The 21,607-nt window shown below is 40.7% G+C and overlaps 1 protein-coding gene across 1 annotated transcript in view; it reads left to right on the forward strand.

Annotated features, from left to right (window-relative positions):
* The window catches only part of RLF (RLF zinc finger), a 63,457-nt gene that overhangs the window by 36,262 nt on the left and 5,588 nt on the right, over window positions 1-21,607 (forward strand). Inside the window, exons 6-7 of the mRNA XM_040974293.1 lie at window positions 14,023-14,159; window positions 17,888-18,029. Coding sequence (XP_040830227.1) covers window positions 14,023-14,159; window positions 17,888-18,029 — 279 coding nt within the window. The remainder of the gene's footprint in view (window positions 1-14,022; window positions 14,160-17,887; window positions 18,030-21,607) is intronic.

Here is a 21,607-nt window from a genome sequence, read left to right on the forward strand (position 1 = left end):
TTTTATTGGAAAGACGGATATACAGAGAGGAGAGACAGAGAGGAAGATCTTCCGTCCAATGATTCACTCCCCAAGTGAGCGCAACGGGCCGATGCTATGCTGATCCAAAGCCAGGAGCCTCTTCCGGGTCTCCCGCGTGGGTGCAGGGTCCAAAAGCACGGGTGCCGGGTCCCAAAGTTTTGGGCCGTCCTCAACTGCTTTCCCAGGCCACAGGCAGGGAGCTGGAAGGGAAGCGGGGCTGCCGGGATTAGAACCTGCGCCCATATGGGATCCTGGGCGTGCAAAGCGAGGGCCCCAACCACTTGCGCCACCGCGCTGGGCCCTCTAGTAGTAACTCTTAAAACTTCTTTGTCTGCTTTGTAACTTGTACATTCCAGTTACGACTCTTTCCATCCCATTCCTTTAATATATAGACTCCATTCCATTATCTTTTTTCTTGTCTCTCATCTTTCTTATTGACTTTCCTCCTTACTCTGCTTTTTTGTAGTCTATCTTCTTTCTCTGCCTGGCATGCAGTCTTATTTCCTTTGCTGTTCTTTAATTGTATTTATTTAGCTACCAATGTCCTGCTTATCTCTAATATCCATTAGTTCCTTTTCTGTGTTGTGTCATCAATTTTTCTCTCTCTCTTGCAACCTCCCCATAGCAGTAAATACTGTTATTTCTTAGTCTTTAATGGAACCTGCTTCCTTTTCCAGTTGCTTCTCTGCCTTTTTTTATAACATCAGTATTGTTTCTTAGTTAGTTTTATGAATTTATTATTGTAAAATTTATTTATTTGAAAAGGTGGGGGAGAGGGAGAGAGACAGACTGCTGGTTCACTACCCAACTACTCCAGGAGTCAGAGCCAGGTTTCCTGTTTGAGTGCTGAGGACCCAAGTATATGAGCCATCACCTGCCACCTGTCACCTCCAAGGTGTAGCAACATAAAGTAGGAATTAGGAAAAATGGAATGTGATTTGGGACAATCAGATACGGGATATGGGCATCCCATGTGGTTACTGTTCCAAATGCCCCCTTTGCATCCTGCCAGATTTACTACTAGACATTTTTCCTACCTAGTCATGATAAAATGACATTTGCCCCTGCCAGCCCACTAGATCACTAAGTCCTATGCTGAGTTTCCAGTTTTCGCTTGGGTTAGTTTACTAGTCTAATTTCTTAGTTCTGTCTCCTTGATCAAGTTTTTCAGTTTGTTTCTAGGGTCTACTTCACTGATAGGCCCTTTCTGTTTCTGGTTTGTTTTCTGATGAATAGATACTGCAGTATTCAGTGACTCTGTCATTGGGTCACCTCTTACTTCTTTTTAAAATACTTATTTTATTTGGGCCCGGGTGGTGGTCTGTTGGCTATAGTCCTCGCCATGAATGTGCCGGGATCCCATATGGGCACCGGTTCTAATCCCAGCAGCTGCACTTCCCATCCAGCTCCCTGCTTGTGACCTGGGAAAACAGTTGATGACAGCCCAAAGCCTTGGGACCCTGTACCTCAGTGGGAGACCCGAAAGAGGTTTCTGGCTCCTGGTTTCAGCTCTGGCCATTGTGATCATTTGGGGGATATGAATCATCAAACAGAAGATCTTCCTCTCTTTCTCTCTGACTTTGCAATAAAAATAAATCTTTTTAAAATATATATATTTTATTTTAAAGAGTTACAGAGAGCAACAGGTCTTCCATCAGCTAGTTCACACTCCAAATGTCAACAGCATCTGAGCCTGGGTTAGGTGGAACTCAGGAGCCTGGACTTCATCCAGGTCTCCCATGTGATTGATACAAATCTAAGCACTGGGCCATCTTTTGCTCCTTTCCTAAGTGCAGCAGTGGGAGCTGGATTAGAAAAGGAGCATCTAGGCCTGAACTGGTCCTGTTAGTAGTACATGGTGTGACATTGTAGTTGATGGCTTAACCTGCCTGTACTGTTGTCTGGATTACCTCTTTTTCTATCTACAGTGATCTTTCCTTGTCTTGTAGTTTTTAATACAAACTATGGTCCAAATCTCAAATGTTTTCTATAGCCTACTCCTCTCCTCCTAACTTCAGGTTGATAGCCACTGCCTAATTAGTGTCTCTGCTTATACGACTAAATAACATGATATAATTAACATGCCTACCACTATGCTCTGATATTTCTGATATTAGAACTTAGGTTTTATGAGATTTCTTTTAAATGGTTGCCTTCCAGCCTTGTTCTCTGTGTTGGAGAGTTGTCTGTGTTGTGTGAGTCATGAATAATCAACTACAACTTGTATCTTTGGTCCTGCTATATTCTGTTTTACTGTGCTAGCTGCTTCATGTGCTTTGTTTTCTTTAATCCTCACAGCCATGCTAAAACCAAGCATAATGCTGCAATGCCTTATTTTATGGCTGACTAAATCATAGGTTGATGCTTGAGTTAGTTTCTTCGGATGTCGTAACACCCTGTTCAGAGTGAGTTGATACAGCTCCCCTTTTTGAGAAACTTCAGTTAAAATCTTTGTTGTTGTGATTGTCTAAAGATTAATTTATTTTACTTATTTTTATTGGATTAAATCAGATTTACAGAGAGAGAGATCTTCCATTCGTTCGTTCACTCCCTAAATGGCTGCATCCGTCTGAGTTGAGCTGATCCAAAGCCACTCGGGAGTAGCCCTCCCAGGCCACGAGCAGGGAGCTGAAGGAGATGCGTAGCAGCCAGGATTAGACCAGGCACTCATATCGGATCCCAGCGCATGCAAAGCAAGGACTTTAGCCATGCCAGGCCCTCTGCTTTGCTTTTACACATGGCAGTCTTATCCTCACATATCTCATTTAAATGCTCCCAATCACTGGCACTGCCAACCTTCTGTTACAAGCATCTGTTTATTCCTCAATTATGATTCGTAGTTAGAATAGATTTGATTCACAGGAGGGTTTTTCTTGTTTTATTTGCCTAGAGAGGATAGGAAACAGGCACATTTATCACTCTTGGGAGAGGTGAGAGTAGGATTTGGAATTCTGAAACTTCTGGATGGCTTTTTATACTTGATTGGATTGCCTGGAGTGCATAGCCAAAGTATGTTTTTCACAAGATACCTGGAGAAATGAAAACAACAATCAGAATGCAGTTGGCCATAAGCAGTTAGCTCCATTCTTTTATCCATAAAACTAACAAAGAAACAGTCACTACCTCACAAGATTGCTGGTCAAGCATCAAACAGTTCCAGGCATATAGTAGACACTACAAATATGGGCTTTGATGTAAGAATTCTTTTGGCCTAGGATACAGAACTGGGGGGAGCAGTCAGTCAGTTTGATCAAATGTGAAATCGGTGCTCTGCCAAAGACTAGAATGGCAAAGTGAGGGGATAGGGCGTACATATAGAGATAATCGGATTTCTTTTATGTGTAGTCTTGTTTGGTTTATTAATAACAAATTAAGAAAGTTAATCTAATTATGAAGTCTAAGTCCAGGCTGGAGGGCAGGTCATCAGGCTCTTGGTTCAGCCTAGCTCTTTCCCCACTGTACTCCTTATTTCCATTTGGTAGGCACTGGTGAGCCATGTTCTGGCTTGAAACATCCTGGTATTAATACATTCCGCTGATTCTGTTATGCATACAGAAGGTATGATTGAAAACATTCTTATCATCATAACAGAATATTTGTTAAATACATCAATGCAAAATGCACCAGTTTTTTTCCTTTGCATTTTTTATTTATTTTTATTTGAAAAAGCTACATAGATAAAGAAAGAAGGGAAAGGGCCCAGCGTAGTGGTTAAGATCCTTGCCTTGCACCCCCGGAATCCCATAGGGGCGCAGGTTCTAATCCCGGCAGCCCCGCTTCCCATCCAGCTCCCTGCTTGTGGCCTGGGAAAGCAGTCAAGGTCGGCGCAAGGCTTTGGGACCCTGCACCATGTGGGAGACCCGGAAGAGGCTCCTGGCTTTGGATTGGCATAGCATCGGCCGTTGCGCTCACTTGGGGAGTGAATCATCGGATGGAAGATCTTCCTCTCTGTCTCTCTTCTCTGTATATCCGCCTTTCCGATAAAAATAAAATAAAATAAAATAAATCTTTAAAGAAAGAAGGAAAAAGAGAAATCTGCCATTCACTGGTTCTTTCCCCAAATGACCGCAATGGCTTAAGTCTGATCTGAAGCCAGGAGCCAGGAGCTTCCTCCAGGTCTCCCACTTGGATGCAGGGACCCAAGAACTTGGGCTATCATCTGCTTCTTTCCCAGTCATAAGCAGGGAGCTGGGTGGGAAGTGGCGCAGTCAGAACACAAGCTGATGTCAATATGAGATGCCAGTGCCTTAGGCGGTGATTTAATATACTAGATCACAGCACAAGCCCCTCATTACACAACTATTTTAAAGGAACATTAATACTATCATAATTCATTTGTCTCTGATCTAGTGGTGTTTTTTTTTTTTGCACATGACAGCAGAATTACACATACATATTTGTTATCTATTCCAGCTGAAGTTTTGAGGAGAGTTAACTTGAGCAACACCTGGGAGAAGTACTTTGTATCTTGGCACCTGTGGGTATCCCATTAGTGGGTATGTGTAATATGACACCTCTACTGGGGAAGATGTAGTCAGACACATATAATTAAGGTTAATTGACTAGATCATCTGAAAGCCAGAATTCAGAATGTGATATTTTAGGAGTGAGTACTTTCAGAAATACGATGGGTCTGAAAGGTGTTTCATAGAATCCTAACATTTCATTAGTACAGAATTAAGTAAGAGATTTTAATGAAAGTTACAAATTTGGCAAAGGCCTTATGTTCTAAGTGAATATTTATTATAGAAAGGAGAAATTTTTGCAGAAAACACATTTTCTGCATTAAACAGTCACATCATAGCACATGTATGTTGTTTTATACATGAAATATTACTTCATTTTAAAGAGCCAAAAGATCTGTTGTCAGAGTTCTTGTCACAATTTGTAAGATGGGGGTTCAATTTAATTGTGCTTCTTTAGGAACTGCAACGTGCTGATAGACACAGGTCTCTTGATGGATAAAGGAACAGACGAACAGGGTCTAACTTGCTCCCCAGTCTTACCCTTCTGGGAATTGACACAGTCACCATCAGCAAATACATTTCAACAAGACCCAAGGGGATTTGAGTGTGAAAGTAGAAGAAAAAGTAAACAAGAGCATAGAAATTCCAAATACAGCTTAAATAAGAAATAGATCAATCTTAGAAAAAGAATAACTACAAAGCATAAATTAAAATTGGAATCTTGTTTTTAAAGTTATTCGAACTGTTACACAAAGAGAGGGAGAGAGAGATCTTGGATCTGCAGTTTCATTCCCCAGATGGCTGCAGCTGCCAGGTCTAGTTCAAAATCAGGAATCAGGAGCTTCCTCCAGGTATCCCACATGGGTGACAGGTGCCTAAACACTTGGGCCATCTTTTGCTGCTTTTCTAGGCATCAACAGGGAGATGGATCTGGTCGTAGAGCAGGTGGAAAACAAATTCACACCCTTAAGGGATTTTAGTGTCACAGGTGGCACCTAACCCAATAAGTCTCAATGACAGCCCTCACAGTTAATATTTTGTACTTTAACGTAAACTTTATTTTTTAATTGTAAACACATCTGCAGCGAGAGAGACAGAGAAGGATCTTCATCCGCTGCATCACTTCCCAAAAGGCCACAATGACCAGAGCTAAGTTGATCCCAAGCCAGGAACCAGGAACCTCCTCCAGGTTTCCCAGTCCATAAACAGGTAGCTGAATGGGAAGCAGAGCAGCCAGGACATGGACCTGCGCTCATTTTGGATCTTGGCCCTTGCAAACAGAGAATTAGCAGGTTGAGCCATCATGCCCAGTCCACCAGGTCCAAGCTTTGTCATTGGCCAGACTCATAACCTAGCCTCTTAGTTAATGAAACTATCAGTGATTCAGCAAGTTAGGACAATTCGTGAGTCACATTCCTTACCTTTGGTTATTTATTTTACTTTCAGTGCAGTACAGAAGATGCTTGTTATATTTTTAAGAGCCTTGCCTTGGAGGTTTTCAGGTGATTCTTACAAAGTGCAGCTCTTTGTTTTTATTTCTCATTATATCCCAGACAGGAAACTATGGTACCATTACATCTGGAAGTCATTGAGGTGATGTGCCTTCACTTTAGCCATCTTAAGTATCCATCAATAGCACCTGCATACCTTTATCCTAACTTTTTTTAATAGTAAATTCAAATGCCGTTGGTGGCTTGTGTTTATGCATGACTTATACTTCATTATCCTTAAGTTTGTCAGACTTATGTTATGGAAGTGATTTTGAGAAGGGACAACTGTGTACTTAAGTACACAATAGTGTACTTAATTCTGTACGTATGGAATGAGTGAGTGCATAACAGACTTGTGGCATAGTGCCAAGAAAAGCTGTGTAAGTGTCTAAAATAGTTACCATCATTATTAGTACATAACATAGGGGAGAAGAAGAGTATGTAACCAGCGTAGTGCCACCTTATTAAAATGTGTGTTATTTTCAGTAGTTATTGAAGCTATTATGTTGAGTAGGTGTGCATTAACATAATACCCAGGAAAATTTACCCTACTATTTAGATGGGTTTTTGTTGAATTGTTACATCTTACTTTGGGGGGGGGGGTCATTTTTAAATTTTATATCTTGAACATTTTTATAATTAGGAAAAATCTAATAGGGACCCACATAGTGATGTAGCACACTAATCCTTCACCTGTGGTGCTAATGTCCAATTTGGGAACCAGTTTAAGTCCGTCACTTAAACTCCCCTTCTGATTCAGCTCCCTGCCAATAGCCTGGGAAAACAGCGGAGGCTAGCTCAAGTCTTTGGACTCCTGTACACGCATAGGAGACCCGGAGAAGCTCCTGGCTCCCAGGTCAGAGCAGTTCAGCTCTGGCCATTTGGCAATGAACTAGCAGATAGAAGATCTCTATCTCTTTCTCAGTAACTCTTTTAAGTAAAAATAATAAATCTTTTTTTTTTTCTTTTGAAGAAATCTTAATGGAGTTAATCAAACTAGTCACTGGTTTCAGTTGATCTGTTTTGCATATAAATCCAAATGTAAACAATGACCAATTCTTTAATTTCCTTTTAAAACAACATGGATAAAGGCTAAATACTTCCTTCTCCCATTACCATTAATGTGTAAGGTACCTTTGTGGAAATCAGTGAAAAGTACCATACTTCATATTTCCCCTTTAATGTGGTTTCCTTGGAGAGGCTTTTAGCTTATGGAGTGGAAGTGCCAAACTTAAGATTTAGCAGGAAGTCTAAATTTCAACCTCTATAAGTTTTCAGGTAATTATTTCTGTAACATGTAAAACTGCCCAACTCTTACTTGATCTGACAACCGCATAGTATGTTCTTTCCTATGGCTCTGTTATTTAATTTTGCCTTCAGAAACCATTGAATTTATCTGGACAATAACATGCTGGACTCTATGCTTGTGATGAAAGCATCTTGACTGAATTTGAACTGAAATACTGCACCAAGGTGGAGGAATCCACCATGGGGGAGGGTAAGGGATTGGGGGAATCCCAGAGCCTATGAAAGAATGTCACATAATGTAATGTAATTAATAAAAAAAAATTTTACCTTCAGTTCTCTGCCAGCTAAATGGTATCATTCTTCACAGTTGCATCAGACAGTCATTCATCTGGATTCTCATAGCCCCCGGAGGGCAATTTTCTTCAAAGTCTATTTACTTTCATTTGTATTATTACTACTCTTTTTAGTTTCCATCTCATTTTTTTTTAAGATTTATTTTGTTTTTATTGGAAAGGCTGATATACAGAGAAGAGAGAGAGGAAGATCTTCCATCCAATGTTTCACTCCCCAAGTGAGCGCAACGGCCGATGCTATGCCGATCCGAAGCCAGGAGCCTCTTCTGGGTCTCCCACGCGGGTGCAGGGTCCCAAAGCTTTGGGCCGTCCTCGACTGCTTTCCCAGGCCACAGGCAGGGAGCGGATAGGAAGTGGGGCCGCCGGGATTAGAACCTGCACCCATATGGGATCCCGGGCGTACAAGGCGAGGACCTTAACCACTGTGCCGGGCCCAATTTCCATCTCATTTATTTTTCATGCCACTCATTTTGTAACCACTAAGGTTTTTATCTGGTTTTCTTTCACTGCAGCAAATACTTATTGATGTTCCATCATTTGCCTGGCACTATTGTAGACTCTGAAGATACAGTGATTAAATAATTTCCCTTTGTGAAATGCTTGTCTTACATAAGACAGGTGGTAAACAAATATTTGTTTTTTGGTGCATGTATTTACAGGCTTGGCTCAAGGTATAAAATGTAAATACTTAGGACAGGAATCATGTTTGAAGACAGAAAATGAATTTCGTTTCAAATCCATTAAAAGGAATTTCCTAGCTAGTCCTTGTAACTCTGAAAACTCATCAGTGACTTTCACTCCATTTTAAATGGGAAGTTTGGATGTTTATGTGTGTGTGTATTTTGTGGCATGGAAGTAATTTTTAGTTATTTAATTTTTTTTAAGGTTTTTTTTTGGCAAGTCAGATTTGCAGAGAGAAGGAGAGACAGATCTTCCATCCACTGGTTCCCCAAGTGGACACAATGGCTGGAGCTGGAAGGCGAGGACTTTAGGTACTAGGCTACCACGCCAGGCCCTTATTTTCATTTCTATGTCATATCTGTTTTTCTTTTAATATTCAAAAAGGAACAGGTGTTTACAGCCTAATGCCGAAATCTTCCTCAGCTAAACAAATGGTTCCTAAGTGTTTTTCTTGTGAAGATCCTGAAGCAGACACTTAAACGAGTGTGTGTTGTAGCATAGCAACCTTTTTTTTTTTTTTTTTTTTTGTAGCGTAGCAACTTAACATCACTGCTTGGAGTGTAGAGGGTCTGCAGCTCACTGGGGAGATCAGATTTGAGTGTCAGCCAGCCACTCTTTTTTTTTTTTTTTTTTTTTTAAAGATCTATTTTTATCTTTATTATAAAGTCCTATATATGGGGGGAGGAGAGACAGAGGAAGATCTTCCATCCACTAATTCACTCCCCAAGTGACTGCAACAGCCAGAGCTATGCTGATGCAAAGCCAGGAGCCTGGAGCTCCACGCAGTGCAGGGTCCCAAGACTTTGGGTGGTCTTCAATTTGCTGCTCTAAAAGTACTGTTGGCTTATCCTTCGCTTTAATGAAATGCTGTCTTCATCTCTGGAATATCTTTTCTGTTTGCTCTTTCCATGGCTTATTCCTACTTTTTTTTTTTTTAAGGCATAGAATGTGGGACACAGAGTTTCTATCCTCTGATTCACTCTTCGCATGCCCTCAACAGTATGGACTGGGCCGGGTTGAAGCTAGGAGACCACAGTTCAGTTTGAGTCTACATCAAGGTGGCAGGGACTTGTGCAATTCAGCCATCACTGAGTGCCTTTCAGGATGCACCTGAGCAAGATGCAGGGCTGGAGCCGAGACTCAAAGCTAGGCAGCAAATTATTGGGTGCACATAGGCTCTTCTTGATTTGTAGAGTAGAAAAATAATGCTATTTACTTAAGACTTTGAGGATCATTCCTCAATACGTGGGAGAAACGCAAACTTTTCAATCCAATCACTTTTCTCCTGTCCCCCTAAAGGTTCATATCCATTTTATAATGCAAAATACAAAAGCACCTTCCTCCTAAAGTCTAAGGCTCCAACGTTGTTTAGAAGTGCAGAGTGTCATCTGAGTCACAAGACAGACTGCTTTTGCTGTGAACCTTTGTAAAATGAAAAATAAATTACGGAGCTTGGGTTGTGATGCCTGCTTTGCCCAAGACCCAACTGCTCCACTCCAGCTCTCTGCTAAACGCCTGGGAAAGCAATGGCAAGCGGCACACACGTTTTGGCCTCTGCACCCAAATGGGAGAACTGAAAGAAGCTTCATTCAGGCTCTTGGCTTTTGCCTGGACAGTTGCAGGGTATACATTTTATTCCAAAAGGAGAAGAGAGGAAAATAGGTAAGATCAATTAGGTCAAAGACTAAGAAACATCAGAGCAAACTTGAAGTACTTACGTTCCATATCAGGCATTTTGAGCACACAGGGTCTGGGACTGGGCTCCAGCAATTAAATCAGCCTGAATCCTCCAGCTTTGTAGTTCACAGTCCATGATTGAGTTCTCAGAAGTTGGGGACTTAGTGGCATCTGTGGAGCATTGTCCTACTACGGGCACTGCAGCAATCTGATCCCACATTTTCTCTTAGGGATTGTCCTAGTGGAGGCTTTTCGTAGGGAGTCTGTCCCTGTAACTGATCTTTTGTTAGAGGTTTCCAATCAAGACTCCCTTTAGAAATATACTTTTGTCCTTTATACTACCTTTTTAAAAAGACAAAAAAAGCCACCTTAGGTCCTGGCGCAGTAGCGTAGTGGTTAAAGTCCTCTCTTTGAACACACCAGGATCCCACATGGTCGCAGGTTCTAATCCCAGCGGCGCTACTTCCCATCTAGCTCCCTGCTTGTGGCCTGGGAAAGCAGTTGAGGACGGCCCAAAGCCTTGGGACCTTGCACCCGAATGGGAGACCTGGAAGAGCTCCTGGCTCCTGGCTTCGGATTGGCTCATTTCCTCCCATTGCATTCACTTGGGGAGTGAACCACTGGATGGAAGATCTTCCTCTCTGTCTCTCCTCCTCTTTGTACATCTGCCTTTCCAATAAAAATAAATAAATCTTTAAGAAAAAAAAACTTTAAAAATTCCTGGGAATTTCAGGGTTTTTGAGACTTTTTAAACATAAAAACATAAAACAGATTTAGATCTCAATCTTCATTTTGATTTGATAAGAAAAATATGAAGAACAGTCTATTTCCAAACTCTTTCAGCATTATAATTACCAGATATATCCAGTTATATGGGGCATCAAATATCCAAAACAGTGAAAATCTCATGGCAATTGAGGTATTTCTCATGGCAATTAAATAAACATATCAACTCCTGTGGTACCATCCATTCCCAAGATGCAACTGAGAGTCTAATTTTAGTCGTATCCTCAAGTAGAGCTAGAAAGATTCATTTCAACAATCAGCTTAAGTGCCTTTTTATAAGGTCCTGTTACTGGATCCCTACTAATTACTCTCAAGTTCTTTGTAGCATTTATCAAAACTGCAGCTTACTTGTGAATTGAAGGAGGGTATTTGATGCAGGTGTTAATGTTAAGTTGCCCCTTGGAACATTCACATTGTGCTGGGGAATGTGTATGTACTAATTATAGCTGTGTGTTAATGCACACCCTGGTAGACAAGCAGGTGATGATGCAAGTGATTGAGTTACTGCTACACAGGTGTAAGACTGGGATGGAGTTGCATGTTGCTAGTTTTTACCTGCTCAAGTTCAGTCTGTCACAGCTGTTTGGAGAGTGAATCAATAGATGGGAGATCTATTTTCCTTTCTGAAATACTTAAACAAATGGTCCGGGCAGAGTAGCCCAGTGGCTAAAGTCCTCACCTTTCATGCATTAGGATTCCATTTGAGCACAGGTTCTAATCCCATATCCCATCCAGCTCCGTATTTGTGGCCTAGGAGAGCAGTCGAATATGGCCCACAAACCTGGTAACTTGTACCTGCATGGAGGACCCAGAAGAGGCTCCTGGCTTCTGGCTTCAGATTGGCTCAGCTCTGGGCATTGTGGCTGGTTCAGGAGTGAATCAGCAAAGGGAAGATCTTCCTCTCTGTCTCTGCTCTTCTCTGTATATTTGACTTTCCAATAAAAATAATTAAATCTTTTTTTTTTTTTTTTAGTGCTAAAATGCTTAAAATTGTAAGATGAGCACCTTTTTAGTTTCTGTCTTTCCTGCTAGCATTTAGCATCCTTTAAGTTTAAGGCTTGTTGTGTATAACTTGTTCAAAATCCTGTTTATGCTTGTCTAGAACATAGAAGTCTTCGTAATCAGGTGCTGGTGAATATAATAAAGGAATCAAATTTAAACAGGCTAGATATTTACAAAGGGAACTTTACACATTTCTGTTTTCTAAACTTCTATTTATTTATTTTTAAGATTTCTTTTTTGTTGGGGAGTCAGATTTACAGAGAGGAGATCAGGAGAGACAGAGAGGAAGATTTTTCCCTCCACTTGTTCACTCCCCAAGTGACCACAACGAGAGGAGCTGAGCCATTCTGAAGCCAGGAGCCAGGAACATCTGGGTCTCCCACATGTGTGCCAAGGCTTTGGGCTATCCTCGAACATTATCCATGCTACCGGCAGGGAGTTGTATGGGAAGCAGGGCTCCTGGGACACAAACTGGTGCCCATATGGGATCCTGACACATGTACGGCTAGGACTTTAGCCCCTAGGCTACTGCGCCAGACTCTGTTTTCTCAACTTTTTTTTTTATTGATTACATTGCATTATGTGACACTGTCTCATAGGCTGTTTTCTAAACTCTTAAAAGAAGATGCAATGACATTAGAAGCAGTACACTGCTGTGATTAGCAGTAATTGTGGGGTGTTTTTTGTAATTATGTTATTTTGATAATCTTTACATAGTTGATTACAGCACAAAGGATCTAAGGCTACAGGAAAGTAAGACCATTGTTTCCTTTTTTTTTCCCTGTATCTTGGGTTGTATCTTGGGTAAGGGGAAAGATAAAGGGAGGAGCCCCACCCAGCCTCCCAGCCATCCTAGGTCCCCAATGTGGGGCATGCTCTATGGGTCCTGCTCAAGTGGTTTTGATAGTTCAACAGTTCTGAATTGCTGCCAGTCTCATTGTTCCAAACACAATGAAATCTCTCCTGAATTCTCGTTTATTTTACTCATTAACTCATTTGGAAGGCAAAACAGCAGAGATGGAAGAGAAAAATATTCTGTCTGCCAGTTCACTAAACAAACACCTCCAGTGGTTAGGGCTGTACAAGGCCGAATCAGGAGCTCAGGATTCCACATTTGGACTTTTCTTGTGGGTAGTAGGAACCCAATTACCTGTGTCATTTCTTGCTGCCTCCTGGGGTAGACATTAGTAGAAAACTGGGTTGGAAATGGAGCAAGACGAAATCCAAGCACCCTCAAGTGGGATGTATGTACCTCAGCAGTATCTTAAATCTGACCCTGCACTGACTGGCACACGCACGAGTCAAATCTGAAGTCACCCCAGGCAAGGTGTATTGGTGAACTCTCCAGTTCGCCTGGCTGGACTCATACCCAAGGCGCAGCGAAAATCACGCCACCTGGGAGTGCATTTATTGGGTCTGGACCTTGTTATGTTCTGATGCCCATGCAGTGGACAGTATGCCTAGATGCACATGAGGGGCATGTCAGCCAACTCATCTAAGCTGGGAGAGGACATGGAATGACTTCCCAGAAGATGGAAGCAGAACATACTGAAAAATTATCTTGACCAAGTTGTGCAGCAAATGCCAGGGTCTGTGAAAGCCCTAAGGTGGAGTTGGTCATCCAATAGACTTTAGAAAGATTTTCTCAATCCTGGTGCAATAAAGCTGATGACATCTCAGAATTACCAAAACCACTCAGATAAAATCTCTGAAACACTCTTCCCCACATCAGGGTCTCTAATGTGTTATCAGAGGATTTACCCCCACTCCTTCTGCCCCTGTAGACAAAGGAGAAAAAAAAATGGAAATATTTGTCCCACTCACCTTCCTCCATACTTCGACCTTCCCCGCCCTAATCAGAGGCCCACATGAGTGTGCACCCCCCTCAACAATTTAAGCAATATTAAATTTTTTTTTAAAAAAGCAGTTTCTGAATTGCTATCTTTAGGAAATAGATTAAACAAAAAAGATTGTGATATAGTGAAAAAAAGCTTGAGTGTATTCATAATTTGACACATTTATGTGATAGCGTATTCATTTGTGTTTTTCAAATGCAACAAAAATTTTTGTCTGTATTAAGGCTGTATATGGTATCTGTACTTCTATATCTGATATTGTATGAATTCTTTATTTCAGAAGCCAGGCATTATTCTTTAGTGGAAAATTATGTACATCTGATGTTTGCCTAATAATTGCCAATGATAGAATTTATTTCGTGTGTATAGCAAAATTTGTAGGAAAGTCACTTTTTTTCTTTTTCATACTTAGTTTTCTGGTGTTTTGTTTTGTTTTTGATAGATTGCAAAGGTCGACTGCAAGGAAGTACTAGACATCATATGTAATTTGGAGTCTGAGGGTCAAGATAACACCGCATTTGTTCTTTGTACAACTTACCTTACCCAACAACTCCAGACTGCAAGTGTCTATTGTTCTTGGTAAGTTTGATTAATTTAATGTTTTATTCCCTTTGTTGGTGCATATTACAGTGTTTAGCATTTATGTAAAACATTGTTTTATTTTGAATTTAAAATCTAAGCAGATGAAATGATGGTGAGATAAATCTTGCCTCCAGGTCAACTGGTTAAAATCTTCACCTCGAACACACCAGGATTCCATATTGGCGCCAGTTCTAATCCCTGCAGCCCCACTTCCCATCCAGCTCCCTGCCTGTGGCCTGGAAAAGCAGTTGAAGATGACCAAAATCTTGGGACCCTACACCCATGTGGGAGACCCGGGGGAGGCTCTGGGCTTCTGGCTTCAGTTTGGCTTAGCTCTGGCCCATGATGCTGCTTGGGGAGTGAATCAATGGACGCAAGATCTTTCCCTCTATCTCTCCTCCTCTATGTGTATGTGACTTTCAAATTAAAAAAAAAAAAGGATCTTGCCTTCAGACAAAGACGTAAACAGTTTGGTTAATCTAATCAGAAGGTAAATGGATCCTCTTGATTATCATACAGATGGCTGTGTTGCCTCTAGTCTCCTACCTTGAAAATAGAATTGTGTCATTGTGAAACAAACTGATGTTAAGATTGTTTTCATTTATTGTTATCTTCTGATAGTGCTTCTGAAATGACTTGGCTGTGACAGTTTTGAATGTGTTTAGTCCAGTAAAACAAACCTGATGTAAGAGAAAACTCAAAAAAAGTAAGAGTCTCTGTCATTACATATCAGGTTAGTTATATGGGTAATGCTATAGGAGATCAGAGAGAAAGGGCTTACTGTACCCAGGTATTTAAAGTACTATATCACAGGGATCTGAGATTTCTTGAGATTTTGCAGAGTTCAGGCTAAAAATGGGAGTACTGACGTTGAAAGCACAGGGCTTTTAGTTCCTTTTGCCCAAGTTGTATCTACCTTGAGAAAGAATGTAGAGGTGAAGGAACTTGAATATATTTTGCATAATCAATGTGATATTTTGTTAGAAAACTGAAACAGAAATGAGTATAAGCAAAAAGTTAGGAGCTAGGAGCTTTTTCTGGATCTCCCATGTTGGTGCAGAGACATCCTCCACTGCTTCTCTGGGCCATTAGCATATAACTGGATTGGAAGTGGAGCAGTTAGGAGTAGAACTGGCATCCCTATGGTAAAGGATTAGCCTGAAACACCACCCTGCCAGCCTCAAAAATGAAATGTGCTTTCTACTAAAAATGCATGTTCTGATTTACAAATTTGCATATAATTTTGATCTGTTTGAGCCATAGGCATTCCCACATTTTTCATTTCTCATTCACATCTTACTTCCTTTTTAGGATTTATTTTTGTTTATTTGGAAGGCAGAACTAGAGAGAAATCTTCCATTTGCTGGTTCACTCCCCAGATGGCCAGCACTGTACCAGACCAAAGCCAAGAAGCAGGAGCTTGTTCTGGGTCTCTCATGTGGATTCAGGTGCCCAAGGACTTGAGCCATCCTCTACTTTTCTTTTTTCCAGGCACATTAGTAGAGAGCTGGATAGGAAATGGAGAAACCCATGTGGGATGCCTGCATCACAGGCAGTGGCCTTACCCACTTCACCACAATACTGTCCCTGGTTGTCTCCAAGTTTTTAAACTGTCATAAAGACTGAAGAAAAGATTTTCACCAGGGATGTTTGTGACCCAGTGAGCTGTAAGTTTATTTTGGTTGGCAATTTCAGCGTTCCAGTATGCAGATTCAAATGGATGGTTTAGGTAACATTTTGGCATTCTCCCATGAATGCCCTGATTGTCTATTTTTAGGTACATTTATATGTTGATTTCTAAGTATACAAGTACAAAATGTATTACAAAATTCCATTTTTGATTATACTTATGAGAGGGAAGATATCTTAAGACTTCATTGGGAATAAATTAAACATTGTTCTGATTTATTTTAAAAATTGAAACACCTTAAGTTCTCAGCTATCTTTTATACTGTGTTAGCAGAGTTGTGTTTTGGCTTTTATTTTCTGAATTTTAGCTAGTTGACATCATTTATCATTTAACATTCATTACATTTTATTAGCTTTGAAATTTTTGTTGCCTTCAGATAGATTTCATAAGCCTTTATTTTTGAGACGTGCTTTAATTCTGAGCATATGTCGTTCTTGATTTTCCTTGTTCTTTAGAATATGCAGTGTTTTTATTGGAAAAGCATGTTTACATAGAAAGATCCTCCATCTGCTTGTTCACTCCCCAAATAGCAGCAACAGCCAGCCAGAGCCAAGCCAGTCCAAAGCCAGGAGCAAAGAACCTTCTCTGGAGTACAGGGTCCCAAGGTTTTGGGACAGCTTGTAGTGCTTCTCCAGACAGCAAGGAGCTAGTTGAGAAGGGAAGCAGCTGGCACACGATCCAGCACCCAGATGGGATGCTGGTGCTTGCAGGCAGAGGATTAGCTGTTGAGCCATCACGTCATCCCCTAGAAAGTTACATTTAAGATGTGGAAATCTGATTAAAGTCATCCCACCTTGCCTGACTGGTGACTACTTTTAAAGCTGACCCATGTTAATTTTCATATCTTGTGGTTAGGAAGGTAATACAAATGAAATAAACAAAATAATGTGAAGGATTGGGGCTGGGTAGGTTGGTTTGGCTCATTTGAATGAAAGAGCAAAAGAGAAATCTTCCATCCTCTGTTTCACTCTTCAGATAGTGCAATGTAAAGAGCTGGAGCAGACCAAGGCTAGGAGCCATGGGTTTCTTCTGATTCTCCCATTTCGGTAGCCAGGATCTAGCTTTTTGAGCCAATTTCTGATTTTCCCAGGCCACTAACAAGGAGCTGAATGAGAAGTGTAGCAGCCAGGACTTGAACTTGTACCTACATGGAATGCTCACATTGCAGGTGGCAGTTTTGGATGCTATGCTACAACATCAGCCACAGGATCCCTGTATTTTAGTCATTTCTAGGAGTTCCATTTCTGCCTATTTGATGGTGGTGCTTAAACATTCTAAAATATGGACATTACGACATTTTAGAGCTAGTAAGAGCCCATCATAGAGATGAGAATTATAATCATCTTTGTTAAAACATAGTGACTAATACAAGACAGTGTTTAATTCAGTCCGTGTAATTAGTTACCATTTTAAAGGATGAAACTTGTTATAACAGAATGGGATTTAAGCAAGGATTAAAGGGAGTAGTCTTCTTCTGTTTTTGTTTTTCCCAATATGCAAAGGAAAAGGAAGTCAGGTCATTTTTAGGGAGTGTTCATAACAAATTTAAGAGGAAAAATGTAGTTAGGACCAACAAGGTAGCATAGCAGGGTAATCCTTTGCCTGTGGAACCTGCATCTGATATGGACGATTCATGGCGCAGCATCTCCATTTCGGATCTAACCCCTGCTAATGACAAAGGACAAGAGGCTGGGTGGCCCAGCTCTTTGGGCTCACGTACACATGTGGGAGACTCAGAAAAAGCGCCTGGCTTCCAGCTTCAGATTGCCTCATCTGTGGCCATTTAGAGAGGAATCAGAGATGGAAGCTCTCTCTTTCTCTGTAAATGACTTAAGTAAGGTAAATGTATTAGAAAGACAATGAAACAGTAGTGAATAAAAAGCATTTTCCATCTGGTTTTTACTTTCTCTACTGTCAACTTAATTTCACAAACTGATAGAATAGTGGATAAACTGATAGAATGGTGGATGGCAACAAATGCCAGTTGTTTCTTATGTTTTGCCATAATGTTTCTTTTAATTTTTTCTTTAAATAGGGAATTGACCCTTTTTTGGAGTAAACTACAGAGAAGAATCGACCCTTCCTTAGATACTTTCCTGGAGCGGTGTCGTCAATTTGGTGTCATAGCTAAAACACAGCAACATTTATTTTGCCTGATTAGAGTCATACAAACTGAAGTGAGTGATTTATGCTCCCTATGCTGATTGTGCTGGTTGAGAATATGGGGAACTGGGATTTAATGAAATTAGGAATTAGCTGCATCAGGCTATGTCTGCAGTTTGACTTCTTAGGAATCCTGTTTTGCTTAATGAAAGCAATGACTTGAAGCAATAGGCCATCTCCCCTGGGTGAAGGAAGTGTGATGCCCGTTGGTTTTCACTCAAATACCCTATTATCTGCTTTTCCTAAAACAGTATTCTATGTTTTATACAGAGGTGTTTGCTTGCTAGTGATTATAATAACTAAATAACAGAAATTGTTGTGTTTTTTACAACTTTTTCTTGGAAATGGAATGGTAAGCTCAATTTTGGAGTAATGTAAAAGTTCCAGAATCAGCTGTCTAGAATGTATAAAGGAGCAGACAGATTAGATATTTTAAAATATATATATTTCCTGGAAGGAAACGAAGTGCTGTATTTAAAAAAAAAACTATTCTGTGAGTTCAGCCTGAAAGAGTTTGGTATGAAACTTTTCACTGTGCTCTATGTTTGTTTTTAGCATCAACTTGTGACAGCCTTTCCTATGCCCACATGAATAACTCACAGTGTGTTTGCCGGATTGTTTTCTTTTTGAGAACTTCCAAGGATGGTGTATAGTAAGGTTGAAGCACACTGGTGTATTTTGTTCTGTGCTCCTGCCACTTAAAAGTAACCATCTATACTGGGGTATCCCTACCATTTTATTTGAAATATCTTGATTTAATCTTCTCTACTGAAGGCTGGAAGATCAGTTATCTTGGCGTCAGGCCCAGCACCCAGTTTCAATAGCTTAAAGTTTTTCAGATGAGAGTATCTTGAGGCTAGAATTAGATGTTGTCTAGGCTAAGTTCTAATCAAAAACTGAAAAATCCTCTTACAGGTGTGTGTGCGCCTCCACCCCAGTTTTCTTTCAAGTTTTTTGTTTTTTTTTTTTAAACTGATTTGTAAGGCAGCCTAAGAGAATTTCCATCTGCTAATTTACTCCCTAAATGCTTAAAATAGGTGGGGATGGGTCAGGCCTAACCGGTAGCTATAATATCAACCCAGGTCTCCCATATGGATAGCATGGACCCAACCGTTCAAACCTTGACATGCTGTTCCTCAAGGTACACATCAACTAGAAGATGAAATCATGAGTTGAGCCCGGACTAAAAAAAAGGCTCTACTGGGTCCAGAGTGATAGCATAGTGGTCAAAATCCTCGCCTTGAATGCACCGGGATCCCGTATAGGTGCCGTTTCTCATCCTGGAAGCCCTGTTTCCCATTCAGTTCCCTGCTTGTAGCCTAGGAAAGCAGTGGAGAATGTCCCAAAACCTTGAGACCCTGCACCTATGTGGGAGACCTGGAAGAAGCTCGAGGCTCCGGGCTTCAAATTGGCTCAACTCCCGCCATTGCAATCACTTGGGGAGTGAACAGTTGCATGGAAGATCTTCCTCTCTGTATATCTGACTTTGCATTAAAAATAAATATATCTTTTAAAAAAAGGCACTCCCATTGGGAAGGTGGGCATCATTCCCAGTAGGCCAGATACCTGCACTATCTACCTATCTTTCAGTCAACTGATGTGGAACTTCAGTTCCACCCACAAAATTCCTTTTTCCATAATGTAATTGCAGAAATGTTTTCATATTTAAAATTTCAACCCCGTCCAAGGAAAGAAGATTGTGCAAAGGTGTGAAAGGCACTGAAGATATTTTAGAATTGTTCTTATTGTAAGGAATCAGACAAAATGAGAGAAAGCTGCTAGAGATTAGAGAAGTAGGTTTCTGAAACAAGCCACAGAATTTTCTGCCTATTTGTAGCCCTAGGCCCATTTCTCTTTAAAGTCTTGGGTACTTTCTGTTATAATACGTACTTAAGTAAGGGTTGAAGAATGGAAGAGATACAGACAGATAGATAGAAGGGAAGTGAGTGTAGGATCCCTTTCTAATTGAAATTCCGATGTCAGCTAGGAAGGTTCTGCTGTGAATGTTGGGTATCTGAAGTAGCTGTGACCCGAAGTAGGTATATATAGGAATGTAATCTAACTATACAAGCCAGATTCTTTTGGTGACTCTACTTAACAAAACCTAAGTTCCTTTTCTTCCCCATTAGTAGATGGTGTTTACTTATATCCTGAGATTTCGAATTCTAGCTATAATTTTTTAACTTCTAAAGATTTATTTTTATTGGAAAGTTGAGAAGAGAAAGATCTTCTGTCCCTTGACTAACTCCCCAAGTGGCTGCCACGGCCAAAACTAAACCGATCTGAAGCTGGGAGCCAGGAGGCTCTTGCAAGTCTCCCACTCAGGTGCAGGGTCCCAAACCTTTGGGCCATCCTCAACTGCTTTCCCAGGCCACAAGCAGAGAGCTGGATGAGAAGTGGAGCTGCTGGGATTAGAACTGGTGCCCATATGGGATCCCAACGTGTGCAAGGCAAGGACTTGAGCTGCTGACCTACTGTGCTGGGCCCAAGGAATCCTTTTCCACATATTGTGGAAAGCTCCCTTCCGATTTAATTGTTTCTGGTTACTTATAAAAAACTTAAAATCTGTAGATATATGAATTGCAAGGATCCTACATAACAAAGTCTCAACCAGGTTTCTCTTGATTTACTAACATGTGGTATGAGATTATCATTTTTCCGTGAACCCATAGAAAACATTCAGACAGTTGAGTATTGCGGTTGAAATGGTAAAGATGTGTGAGATCGCAGACAACGCCTAAGCAGTAGAAATGCCATTTTGCACACTGAACAGATATTTCAGGAGTTTACTGGCCAAAGGAGTAGTGGATAAATTAGAATAAGGAAATGAAATATGGAGCTGATTATCAAAGAAATTGGTTGGTTTTAAGTCGGGAAACAGAGGGAACACAAACATCTTGACATACTGTCTCCGGGGCACCTGAGGTATAACCAGGTCTCTTTTAAGCTTTGTGTCAGTGTAGGCTGTAAAGGGATCCAAACCCGAGGCTCTGCTTGAAAATCTTTAACCTTTTCACTAGCTGGTGTCACTAGCTGAGAAGGCAGTGAAGCCTTCTCAGCTTGTTGTTTTTCTTCTATGAAGTGAGGTTGGTGGATGCAGAAATATTTGTTTAGATTACGTGCCCAGGATGTAGTATTTGCTCTATAAATTGAAAGCAGTTGTTTCTATGTGTTTTGGCATGTTGAATAATGGTCCAAAACACAGTAATTGCTTGGCAACTTTTACTGAGCCTAAGCAGAAGAATTTACTCTGTTACTTTCTATGATACTCTTGAATTTTGCTTTATTCCACCATTTCAGTATTGTCATATATCATTTTTATAGCAATCTCAGGAGAAAAATGTAAAGCTACAACTCCTAATACCATTTTATAGGTGAGGAAACTAGAGTTGCAAACTTACACTGTGGTACAATGGAGTTGAGCGGCATTCACAGTATGACTCTAAAAATCTGTTCTTAACTGCAACTTTTCCATCTTCTTCGCCATGTCATCCATTTGTACATGTTCCAGTCCCACCTCTGAGACGGGAGTTAACATTGTAGACACTAATCTTTTGTCACATATGATCGGGTCTTCATGATGTTTCACGCT

Source organism: Ochotona curzoniae, unplaced genomic scaffold (assembly GCF_017591425.1).
Source record: "Ochotona curzoniae isolate NIBS_2020 unplaced genomic scaffold, NIBS_Ocur_1.0 contig_2404, whole genome shotgun sequence".
In the NCBI taxonomy this organism is placed as follows: domain Eukaryota; kingdom Metazoa; phylum Chordata; class Mammalia; order Lagomorpha; family Ochotonidae; genus Ochotona; species Ochotona curzoniae.